Source organism: Fusarium tjaetaba (assembly GCF_013396195.1).
Source record: "Fusarium tjaetaba strain NRRL 66243 chromosome Unknown NRRL66243_c0000087, whole genome shotgun sequence".
Classification (NCBI taxonomy): Eukaryota; Fungi; Ascomycota; class Sordariomycetes; order Hypocreales; family Nectriaceae; genus Fusarium; species Fusarium tjaetaba.
The window spans coordinates 191,555-203,397 of NW_023501283.1; the positions used below are offsets into that span (position 1 = coordinate 191,555).

Sequence of the window (11,843 nt, forward strand, 5' to 3'; positions counted from 1 at the left end):
AGCCTATGAACGTCGAATAAGATACTACTTCACAGCATTCAAGGCCAAGTGACCGACTTATCACTTTAGAAGCCACTTGATGCCTTTAACAAGATCTACAGCTGCTTTCTTCCCTTGGCTCAAATGCGCAAAAGCACCCCAAAAGATATGAGGCATTCCAGGATAAATATCCAGCCGAGTCTCAATCCCATTATCCTCACGTAACACTTGCTCGTAGATCAAGGCCTCGTCACGAAGGACATCCATTCCACAAACTTGGAAATACGTCCTAGGTAAGTCCTGGTGACCCGTTGGCCAGATGAATGGGACAAAGAGCGGCGACGACATATCTCCAGCTGCAGAGTCGTGGAATATCTTGTCCAAGGCTGGCGTGAGAATGGGATCGTTCTTGCACTCAGCTTGAGTTCGAGACAAATAAAGGCCCTTGTACTTCTCAGGCAGCGCTTCTTCCTTCTCTGGTGGCAGTATCATTGGAGCGAGCAGAAAGACGCCAGTTATCGCAGGAGTAAGCTTATCATCTCGGGCCAGATGGCTGGCTATCGCAGCCATGTTTCCACCAGCTGATGAACCACCAATGATAAGACCCTTCGATAGTGAGACCTTCAGTTCAGACTCTGCATTCGCAGCAATCCATTTCAAGCTGTCCCAGATATCGTTTATGCCAGCTGGAAATGGGTCTTCAGGTCCTTGACGATAAGAAGGCGCCAGACAAACGACCCCTAGCTTTTGTACAATATCACGACACGAGCGCTGAGCATCTTCTGGGGATCCGATAGTCCACCCACCGCCATGGATATAAACAACCAACGGTGGAGGTGACTCGGACCTTTCAGCTGGCTCGTAAACGTGAGCACGCAACTTGTGCCCATCTCTTGCAGTGTAATGGATATCGCGCTCAGCAACACCGCTCTCTGGATCGGGCAGCTTATGCAGGCTTTTCATATACCATCTCAAACTTGTGATCGCCTTCGTTGGATCAGAAGTGTCAATTTGGGGAATATTTATTGTTTTGAGGTACTGGGCCCGATCAGCTTGAAGTCCATCTATGTGGATGTTGGAGACTTACATCGTTCAGCTCGGGATCAATAGCTGCGAGCTGCAGTCGTTCCTCTCTTGAGAGTGCCATCTTAGTAGTTGTAGGCGTGTTCACGATATGATAATCTGAATCTCGAGAGTGTATTTGTGAAAAGGTGAATGTCCCGTTCAAAGTCTCGACCAAAAGTAGTGCTCCAGCCCGGAGTTAACGGTTTTATCGCACGTGGAAGTAATGTAATCCATTTTGGGCTTCTTACTATACTAATAACAAGAGTTCTCACGTCGGTATTAAGACTCGGACATAAGGATTGCATCCTCTCCTCAGGTATTCTTACCAGCTTCCTTGTTCTCCCTCGGATCCCAGTCTTTCTAGGCTTGCTGGTTGGCAGCTCACATGAGCACCAATATCCCTTATCCAATCAAGTTGACATTATCCGTGGCTTCAGGCCTCTTCTCCGAGAAAGCCTTAGACTCTTCCTTTCGCTGACTATCACCCAGCGAAACACGTCTCCTAGCATCAATATACACCATGTACTCCTCATACGTATGCGGCAAGACCTTCAGATCTTTGGGCACGGAGAATGTATAATTGAACTGACCAGTTGGTTTTGCAACACCATGCTCAACGTCACGGACCTTGCTGTCAACACGGACATGCACACGGGTCATGGGCTTCTCGGGGTCTGGGAAGCCAGGCTCAGTGCCGTCTTCCTCCAGCAGGGGGGGATCAGTGTATGCAACAGTAGCGGTCAGGTACAGAACACTACCGACTGGAACTGGATTTCGGAACGTGCAAGGATCAGCGCTGATGAAGGTCGGTCGGGCATGAGCAAAACTGGCCGCACAACAGAACGCAAGCTCAAAGGTTTGTTTTAAGTGGAAACCACCGAAAATCATGGTCTGATGACGATTTCGGTATTGAGGTTGCATGATCGCAGCTGTCGAAAGCTGGGTCTTGGACATAGCGACGACGTTGGAAGGTTGGCGAAGGTCATTGTTGGGGTCATGGTACGCAAGTTGCCGCAACCAAATCTGATGAATCAGAGCAGATTCGGCATCGTTGGGCTCAGTTTGGAGGAGCGAGGCCTTGGAGTTTTCCTTCTTGGACAGCGATTTCGCCTCTCCAGCCTTGAAGATCTTCTCTTCCTCCTCATTGGTGGGGACCAGCTTGGGGATATTGACTGGCTTTCTTGTGTTGGGATCTAAGGCGACCATGGTGAAGGTGCATGTCAGAAGGACATCCTCTGGCTTGCTAGGTTCGCCTTCTTCTCTGGCCTTGGCGACTTTGCAGGTGATTTCAACACTACTCCTTCCAGAGGCATAAGTGACTTGACCGCTATACTCAAGATCACAAATTTCGGTGAGTGGATGCGCTATTGTGATACGGTCCAGAGCGGCGGTCACTGTAGTAACTCCAGGGCCGGTATGTTTGTAGACGATGATTCCAGAGAGTGCATCAAGATCCATAAATAATGTTCCAAGTCTATCATAGATGTTAGTTCAATGCTTGAAACCGGTTCAATTGATGTGCTTGCCGTATGTGACCCGAAGAGTTGACATAAGTATCTGACAACCAAGGGTCTTTCTTGAGAGGAAGCACGACGCGATGATAGCTGTCGCTCATTTTCTTGGGGGTCAAATCGCGTTCCTTGGGATAGTCATCGGACTTATGAGCCGGGAGACCCTTTTGCTGACGCTCGAAGGCCTCTATCCACGGCATCGGCTGCCTCTTATCCTCGAGGCCCTGAAATACGCCATCTGTTTTTCTTGGCGTTGTTGTATGGAAGCTGCTGACATTGGGACGCGCCAATGCAGGGCTGACTGGTCGCAGCACATGTGGCCTGCGCAGCGAAGCGACAATACTCCTTGCTTCTCGACTTCTGGACATCATTGTTGAGTTGTGAAAATGAAGTTGAATTGTTGATGGTCGTGTGACGCAATGTTCAAGTTCGCTGGCGGATCTGATTTAGCGAACCGGAGAGACCCGATAAGTCAGCGAGAGACGCTAAGATAAGACCCCAGCGGACTTTGATAACCGAGCTTGTATGAGACTTGAGCGGATGAAACCGGCTTCGTGGAAATGAATCTGCGGTTCAATAAATCCAGTAAGACTTTGGCAGAATGCGATCGAACCTCTCTTTTCGATTGCCATTACATTCGATGTTCCTGCATAAATGTATGGGTCTGGTGGTGGAACCAGCATCCAATTGATCAGCCAACCAACGAAGACATTCACATCTGCATTTGGACATGGACATACCCTTGCTTGTTGTGATATGTGACATTCTGCAGCGGCACTGGATGTCATGACCTCAAAGTACCAATGATGTGATGAAGCAGCCGGATGAGAAGACATTCGTTCATCGTGAATTCGGTGTGAAATGGATGTGAGTTAAGATAAAAATAAGGACCATCAATTTAACTATCGTACAAAAGAATTCAGCATGTCTGTCCAAGCATCGCTATATCACAGCTGTCATATCAGAACTCCAGCTTTGAGACACTGTCCCACTTCTCGTCAGAGTCAGCAAGTGCCTTGGCCGCCATATGAGCATATTGGAGCGCATCCTTGCCCAAGATGATTCTCAATGGTGGATCCTCCACATTCGAAAGGTGAATAATAGCTCTAGCGATCTCAGACGCCTCCGTCCACGTTGAATGTCCCTTGACCAGCTGAATCATCTGGCCGACAGTCTGCTCATAAGGCTCGCTGACCTTGGCCGTCTCAGTGGCGATGTTGGCCCAGTCAGTTTTGATACCACCAGGTTCGGCAACGGTGACCTTGATACCAAAGGGGGCCACTTCCTGTGATAGAACGGTTGAAAATCCACCAACGGCCCACTTGGCACTCTGGTAAGCTGCTGCTCCTGGTGTACCGACGCGACCTCCAACACTTGACACTTGGATAAAGTGGCCGGATTTTTGTTTGCGCATGATAGGAACGATGGCCTTTGTAACGTTGACAACTCCGAAGAGGTTGACGTCAACCTGCTCGCGGAAGCCTTTGATGTCTGCATCTTCGATGGATGCCATGTCTGCGTATCCGGCGTTGTTGACGACCACGTCGATGCGGCCAAACTTATCGACAGCTTCTTTGGCTGCTTCGTTGGCTTGGTCAAAGTCTGTTACGTCAAGAGCGGTTGCAAGAATCTTATCGGATCCATACTTGGCGACAATGTCGTCGAGCTGAGATGGGTTGCGAGCAGTTGCGACGACGACGTCGCCTGACTCGAGGATCTTTTCGGCCAAGGCGCGGCCAACTCCTCGAGAAGAACCAGTGACGAACCAGACTCGGGCCATGTTGAAATCAATGTGTTGTATAAGTGGTAAAGGTGAGTTTCAGTAGTGTAATTATCAGAGAAACTTGATGAGATGTCAATGGTTCAAAAGTCCTGGCTAAGGGGAAAGACGACGATTTAAATAAGATTCATCGTTTGTATAGGGCTACGTTTTGCTCTTCTTTACACTTCAAACGGCGGAGTTTGATACGAAAACTATGGCACGCCATTCCTACTCAGCCCCATACCATCATGAGGCTGTCCAGTAGAGAACGGGGATTTACAAGAAGCATTGACGAAATCGGGAAGTTGTCAACTTTATCGCATGCACGTTGTGATCCACTCCGGCAATTGCAGCCTATCTCCGGGTGTTGGCGTCCACTACTGAAGGTCGCTGTGCGGTGACGGACATAACTTTGGTGGGAGATAAGCGGCGTTTAAGATTTTCCTGCGTTACACTGCATAAAAAGACGTCATTGGCCTGGCTTATCCGCTGGCTTATTTTTCTTTCAGTGGCTTCTGCTGTTTTGGCTTACTGGCTTACGGTTGACGACCCACCACCGACGGGTAACGTGGGTTGCGAGGCGAAGACTGAACGTCAAGCTCTCTATCTAGCCAGGAGATCAAGTATTTAGACAAAAAGAGTGAATATGTCGGCTTGCACAGTAGAAGGTAATCTTCCTCTTTCCCCTAAGCTTCCTCGATTGTCCACTGAGCAACTGCTTGGATGTTTGCTGCTTGTGAATGTTCGGAAAATAAAGCGCATCAACCAGTTTGGAAAGATTGGATGACAGAGGGTACAGTCACTAGCTATGGTGACTGTATTATGCTTGAAGGAAACAAAGATGAATTGCTCGAACCCGAAGAGTGATTTGTTACAAGTAGACATTGCTCAAATTACTATGAGTAAGGCGCCGATATTGTAATTCTGCCTTGAGATCAGCCTCAACCCCGCTTCACATTCGATCTGCCTCGCAACGAGGCGATCTACTTAGCTAGGATTGATTGCTTGAGCAGCGGACATCAGCCATTTCCTTTTTTCATCGAAGTAGAACGCGATTTATTACATCCTTCAGTTAGCACTGTCATCGAATCAATGAGCGAGATGGTGACACCAAGCAAGCTTTGCGATGTCTGTTTCGACATGTTGCAAACAGGTTTGGAAGCAGTGGAGAATACCCTCCACACTGATTGCCAGCACCACAGCACTTTCTCTAGCTTCAAGCAGGCCATGGACAATGGATGCTATATATGTGCGAAACTTTGGGACTCCGTTGCAGACGCCTCCATCAAAAGCTGGTCCGACGAACCTGATATCTGGGTACCCTTAGACTGCAGCCTAGGACGACGACCTTGGGCACCACGTTGGTACGGAGCTATCTATTGGCACATGAGATACCTAGAGTTCGAAATGGACCCGCAGGTTAGTTTCAAGTACAAAGGAAATGTGTTTTGCTTCCTTCCATGTCAAGGTTTGTTGACTTGCCATCCCATCAAGTATCGTACAATCACTAAGGTGCTTAGATGAGCAGTCTTCGATGCTGCAAGAACGGACCGCGGACTTTCAGACCAGTACCTCATCAGAGGAAGTCCACCAACTGGCTTCCGAGTGGCACAAGGCATGTAGCGACTCGCACAAATTGTGTCAACGATTGCGGTCTTCTCCAAAGTTTGCCCCGTCGCGACTCATCGACATTAGCTCTGGTGATACCTGGAAGCTTTGTCTTTACCCACAAGATATCACAGATCCTCCGGAGTATATGACTCTGAGTTACCGATGGGCTAAAATCCCTTCCATTAGACTGTTGAGCTCTAATGTTGAAGTCTTTCGGAAAGGTACATCGATAGCTCAATTCCCAAAGACATTCAGAGAAGCCATCATTGTTGCACGTCGGTTCTCTATTAGGTACCTCTGGATTGACTCGCTGTGCATCATTCAAGATTCGCCGGAGGATTGGGCCCGAGAATCACTCCAGATGCACCTCGTCTATGCCAACTCCGCCTGCACCATCTCTGCAACTGCTTCTGAAGGCCCCGATGAAGGGTTATTTCGCCTACGAACCGCCCAGGAAACACTTATAGGGCACATCAAGGTTCAGTTCGCCGATGGCAACCCCAGAGGATTTGATCTTTGGGACCAGCATCATATGCAGCGATTAACACAAGGTTCACTTACCGATCGCGGCTGGGTATTCCAGGAGCGTATTCTGTCACCAAGAGTCCTCCATTTCACCAAGACTCAGATAGTATGGGAATGCTTTGAGATGAACAAGAGCGAGATGTTTCCTCGGTGGTCGCCCCAGCCCACTGACGCAGTGTACACGCCTGACCTCAAAGCTATCGATGCGTTCTTTGACGATGGTCATCGTAGGACTGCATTGGCAAAGGAAGAGGACAAGAAGATGACCGTGGATGTCTATCAGCAGTGGATAAATCTGGTCAAGACATACTCCAAGTGCAGTCTGACCTGCCCTGATGACCGGCTGATAGCTATGGCTGGTATAGCTGAAATGTTCAGGAAGAATTCTGGTGATGAATATCTCGCAGGCCTTTGGAGATCAAGGATCGTTGAAGGACTCAATTGGGTTGTTTTAGAACCTGGTCCCACACCCCAGGATCCCGAGCGTGTTCCATCATGGTCATGGGCTGCCGTCGACACATGTGTTTTGCCTCAGAGGACAAACCTACCACGAGATGAAGACTTGATTGAAGTCATTGACGTTAGAACTCATATTGCTCAAAGTTCCTCTCGGTCGCAGAAACTGAAAGGGTTCATTGAACTGCGAGGGTGTATCTCCGGAGGCACTGTCGATGAAAGCAGTAGGAGCATAGGCGCAGAACACACAAATTTGAAGCTTCTAGAAATCTCGTCAACGATCTACGCCTACCCAGATACACTTGAGACGACCTTTCAGGCCGGTGAATCGATTTCGTTTCTTCCCTTGAGGTCGACATTGCGGCGCGAGGTGAAAGATCCAGATGAGAATCCAGTTGGTGAAGCGTTTTTGATAATCGAGGGACTTATTCTTGAAGCTGTTTGTGGAGCTAGAAGTACTTACAAGCGTGTCGGCCACTTTGTCCTTGTTTCCGTGGGCCATGCCAGCTTCTTCGGCCTTGTTGCGACCTTGCCTACATCCGGACGAGGTGTTGCGCGGATAAGCGCGGACGAGTCCCGAAAGTCCAACATAACGTTAGTATAGCGAGGGTTTTTTCATGATAACTCGAGCTCATGACAAAATGGTACGCTTCTGTGACCGCTACAATACTCTCTACACTTTGTGCATGAGCCGAGGGAATATCAATCTGGGGAAATAGCACGGACTTGGTTACAAGCTCACTAAGAAAGTTCCCCGGGACTAAGTGCTTATGGTGATCAACCACGGGACATAGTCGATCTACAGGAGAATGCATCGGCCCTTTCATTGATCGTCTGTTGCCATGTTACCATCCATGAAACAATCCTTTCGCCCTTTCAAGAACTTGATGCATATTGAGCATTACATGATCATTACAAACGTACATTTCTTGCTTGTGGATATCATGACCAGATACTCACGCAACTGCCGTATCCCATTACCACGGTCTTGCTCCGAGGGCGATTGGACGGACCCGACTCGGTCCTATTCACGGCCTTGGCTTCATTTGACGGGTTGGGGTATCGCGTGGAGGCGGAGCTAGTGTTTTCGGAATGCTCGGGGATTGGTGATTGAGGAGGAGGAAACCTGGAGAGCCAGTCATTTGCGTGTCCGAAACAAGTGTTGAATGCAGGGGTCCCTGGGCAGTATCCCACTTCACGGGCCCGAGACTGCTCACGGGATCAGAAAAACTGCCGGAGAGCTAGCTCAAGAGCAGCTTCACAGTCGACAGTCTAACAGATTTGATGAGGTTGAAGGACTTTGAAGACGAAGAACGAGGTCAGTTTCCATCAGAACCTCATCGTTGGACATTCTGAGAGTCTGATTTCGGCATATCCTTCAGCTTAGAGACCCGATATTATGTCAATTTTAGACGGCCCAAGTGCCGACAGCTTCAGATCTTCATCTTCAACCAATAACAACCTCACATAATTGCTATCCGACTCATAAGCGAAGTTTCCCCAGCTTCTACCGACGCTAGAGCATCTAACCGGATCTCAACCGAGTTAACCGTAGTTCACCCTGACTCTGAATCATATCAGGACAAGTGCCTGACTCGTGCAAGTGACGCTTTGAACAGGCAATGTCCGGCAAACTTCGCAAAGATGGAGAGATCAATTAGACAACTGCGGGGTTGCCGAGTTTCTTTCCTGTCACGAACCCTGGCCGGCCCTTCAGCTAAGTGGAACGAGGTGGTACCGAATTGCGCATCCCTTGCTCATATCATCCTATAATCTGGAGATCTGGGGCATAGCGAAAAAACCTGGAGACCCCGCGACGTTTTGTGTCCACCCGCGCGGGAACAGTTCCGTCCTGTTGGGTGCCCGTGCAAGGTCAGGTCGTAGTAGCTTATAATGAGCGTTGATCGCACCCGTTTTGCGGTTTGACTCTTCAGATAGCGGCCATCAACAACTCCACTAATTCACTATCCACTGAGTCAATTGAGAACCATGGCTGTGGACTCCAAGATCCAGCCTCCGTCTGGGGGTCTTGAGGCAGTTCTGCCGAACCAGACGACCCCCTGGTACAAGCAAGCCCATTTGCTCAAACTCAACGGTTTGATCCTGGGTTTGGTATGCTTCCGTGAGTTGTATAAGGAATGATCACTATGGTCCAGGAGAACTGACGTGAACAAGAATCTGCAATCGGATATGACGGAAGTCTCCTCAACGGTCTTCAATCACTTCCCCAATGGAGCGACTTCATGGACCATCCGTCTGGCGAATGGTCCGGCTTCATCAACGCCATCTACTTCATCGGGTTCTTTGTAGCATGCCCTCCCAGCTCATGGCTCGCAAACAAATATGGTCGTCGTCTGCCAGCTTTCCTGGGCTTCATTCCGCTGGCAATCGGTACTGGTCTTCAGACAGGTGCTAAGAATGAGGCAGAGTGGATCGCAGGCCGTTTCATCCTCGGTATCCCGACTGCCATGTTCGCGACCTCAATACCTCTTCTCATCACTGAGATCGCGTATCCCAGCCACCGAAGTGTCATTACTGCTTTGACCAACACTAATTACTTTATCGGCGGTATCATTGCAGCTTGGACATGTTATGGTACGAGGAACTACAACGACTGGGCCTGGAGGATTCCAACCATTCTCCAGATTGCTCTGCCTGTTGTTGCACTTCCTGCTCTCATTATGGTGCCTGAGAGTCCCCGATGGCTGGTATCTGTTGGAAGGGAAGACGCAGCGCGCGAGACTCTAGGAAGGATGCACGCGGTAAGTCAAATTGACATGATGGACACCATTCGAACAGTTGGCTAAGTACTTTTTTACAGGGCGGTGACGCGAACCATCCGCTTGTCGACTTCGAACTTCACGAGATCACAACCGCCATCGAGTCCGAGAAACAAGCAGAGAAGTCAAGCTCATGGGCATCGCTAGTATCCACTCCCGCCCATCGTCGCCGACTCTTCATCACTGCATCATTGGCAATTTACAGTCAGTGGGTCGGTAACGGAGTCGTCAGCTACTACCTCTCCACAGTCCTGGCCACCGTCGGCATCACCAGCGTCACTGATCAGACTCTGATCATGGGATGTCTCCAGATCTGGAGTTGGTTGGCTGCAGTTGCTGGTGCTTCGTGCGTCGAGAGACTGGGGCGACGAGTTCTTCTCATGATCTCTTGCGCAGTCATGCTTGTCAGCTTCATCCTTATCACCGCCATGTCAGGAAGCTTTGCACAGACTGGATCACGATCAGTTGGAGTCACAATGATTCCATTTGTGTTCTTGTTCAATGCTGGTTATGCCATCGCCATGTAAGTCGAATCTGTTTCACCCATCCATACTCTGAATCACATCACTAACGCAGCCCTGTAGAACTCCTCTTCAAGTTGCCTACCCTCTCGAGCTATGGCCCTTCCAGCTACGTGGTCGTGGAATCTCTGCAGCCTGGATGATTATGATCTTGGCCCTCATTTTCAACGTGTTTGTGAACCCAATTGCCTTATCAGCCATCACCTGGAAGTACTACATCGTCTATGTGGCTCTTCTCGTGTCCTACGGCTTCGTGATTTTCTTCTTCTATCCCGAGACACGCGGACGCACCCTGGAGGAGATCTCGGTCATCTTTGGCGATGCACCAGAAGGGCTTTACTCAGATGAGCTGGAAACGAAGCAAGTGATTGAGAAGGCTGATGTGAAGCACCTTGACTAGAGTATAACGATGCAGAAACTCTCTAGTGTACTTAGCGTAGCCCACATTGATGTAATAAACCAAGCGTTATATCGTTTCCTTTCTCCTTCACAGATGTGTCTCAGCGATCACATAAGCTGTGGTTGTCTTTTTGCGTTTGGATCGTAGTAGTACCGGTGCTCTTCGCCTTTCTCATTGACATGGCTCAAATATTCAATTTCTGGTATTTTGCCTGAGATAGGGTCCTGTGACGATATGGACAGGGCCGCATCGCCGCCCTGCCGTGTTCTTTTGCAATCTTTACATTGCTTGAGTGCCATGTCGTTGATTTCGACGCAGATTTCACCGAGGCCTTCATCGCACCCCTTTCGCGGCTTCTTGCACTGTCAATGAACATGATTGCTGCTCACGACTTTCGTAACTCGTCCCAAAGTCTCCACGGATGTGATGTTATAGTTGAGTTTGGCTCTTGATGGTGGTTGATACAGGAAGCTTGTCACTGAGACCTCTGCTGGGAATTGGAATAACATGGCCGTCGGTCCGTGGAGCGATATAGAGTCTCTGAGAAGCTTAAGGCTTCCCACATGGCTAAGCGTCACGAAAGCTAGAGGTCATTTAATCACAGTAAGCATTGATGTTGTGTTGCAGCAAGTAGTTTAGGGTGATCCAAGCATCTGGGGATGCGCATCACACAAGCTATTATTTCCTCATCACTGGACTTGTAACTTTGGCCACCGTGATGTAACACAAGGGTTTGTTATCTGATTCATGTTACCGACATAGCATACATGTCTGGCATGTTAGCTGACACCCAGCTTTATATTGACTGTATACTTTCATCCATAGTTCGCACCGACGAGGCACGTACATCGCGTTTTAGTGAGTCGTGGCGCAAACTGGAAAATATTTACGGTCATATTGAGGTTGCTCTTTGAAGTGAATAACCGTAAATGAAGAACAGGTATAAATACGGGTTTTGCTTCCTCGGAACTAACTTATTGAAAACTTAACTCTATAACACAAAGCGTGGATCAAGAACTCGATCAAATAACTCCATACAGAGCAGAACATAAAGACCTTACAAACCAGAGAATCCCACAATGGCCACTACGACAACGACTGTACGCAAAGACCACAAGAAGTGGAAGTGTAACAAAAACATTTCGGGAAAGCTTTGCGGCACTATCACCTCTATGAGTAATATTTACTGCGATAAATGTGATAAGAGGCGACAGGTCGATGATGAAGCACTGG

The 11,843-nt window shown here is 48.8% G+C and overlaps 5 protein-coding genes across 5 annotated transcripts; 2 read left to right on the plus strand and 3 right to left on the minus strand.

Annotated features, from left to right (window-relative positions):
- Positions 1-60: 60 nt before the first annotated feature.
- Positions 61-1,126, minus strand: FTJAE_4608 (AB hydrolase superfamily; the record flags this gene model as incomplete). Its single annotated transcript, XM_037351029.1, has 2 exons — positions 61-1,017; positions 1,067-1,126. The coding sequence occupies 2 exons, from the start codon at positions 1,124-1,126 to the stop codon at positions 61-63; spliced, it is 1,017 nt and encodes a 338-aa protein (XP_037208320.1).
- Positions 1,127-1,446: 320 nt separating this feature from the next.
- On the minus strand, positions 1,447-2,926 carry FTJAE_4609 (acyl thioester hydrolase mitochondrial precursor; the record flags this gene model as incomplete). The annotated part of the gene is made up of 2 exons (XM_037351030.1): positions 1,447-2,518; positions 2,607-2,926. 2 exons carry the CDS (start codon positions 2,924-2,926, stop codon positions 1,447-1,449), a joined length of 1,392 nt encoding a protein of 463 aa, XP_037208321.1.
- Positions 2,927-3,516: 590 nt separating this feature from the next.
- Positions 3,517-4,335, minus strand: FTJAE_4610 (ketoreductase; the record flags this gene model as incomplete). The annotated part of the gene is made up of 1 exon (XM_037351032.1): positions 3,517-4,335. One exon carries the CDS (start codon positions 4,333-4,335, stop codon positions 3,517-3,519), a length of 819 nt encoding a protein of 272 aa, XP_037208322.1.
- Positions 4,336-5,418: 1,083 nt separating this feature from the next.
- On the plus strand, positions 5,419-7,513 carry FTJAE_4611 (heterokaryon incompatibility protein; the record flags this gene model as incomplete). Its single annotated transcript, XM_037351033.1, has 2 exons — positions 5,419-5,785; positions 5,838-7,513. The coding sequence occupies 2 exons, from the start codon at positions 5,419-5,421 to the stop codon at positions 7,511-7,513; spliced, it is 2,043 nt and encodes a 680-aa protein (XP_037208323.1).
- A 1,385-nt stretch (positions 7,514-8,898) lies between these two features.
- On the plus strand, positions 8,899-10,610 carry FTJAE_4612 (lactose permease; the record flags this gene model as incomplete). The annotated part of the gene is made up of 4 exons (XM_037351034.1): positions 8,899-9,031; positions 9,085-9,671; positions 9,731-10,212; positions 10,274-10,610. The coding sequence occupies 4 exons, from the start codon at positions 8,899-8,901 to the stop codon at positions 10,608-10,610; spliced, it is 1,539 nt and encodes a 512-aa protein (XP_037208324.1).
- Positions 10,611-11,843: the final 1,233 nt, after the last annotated feature.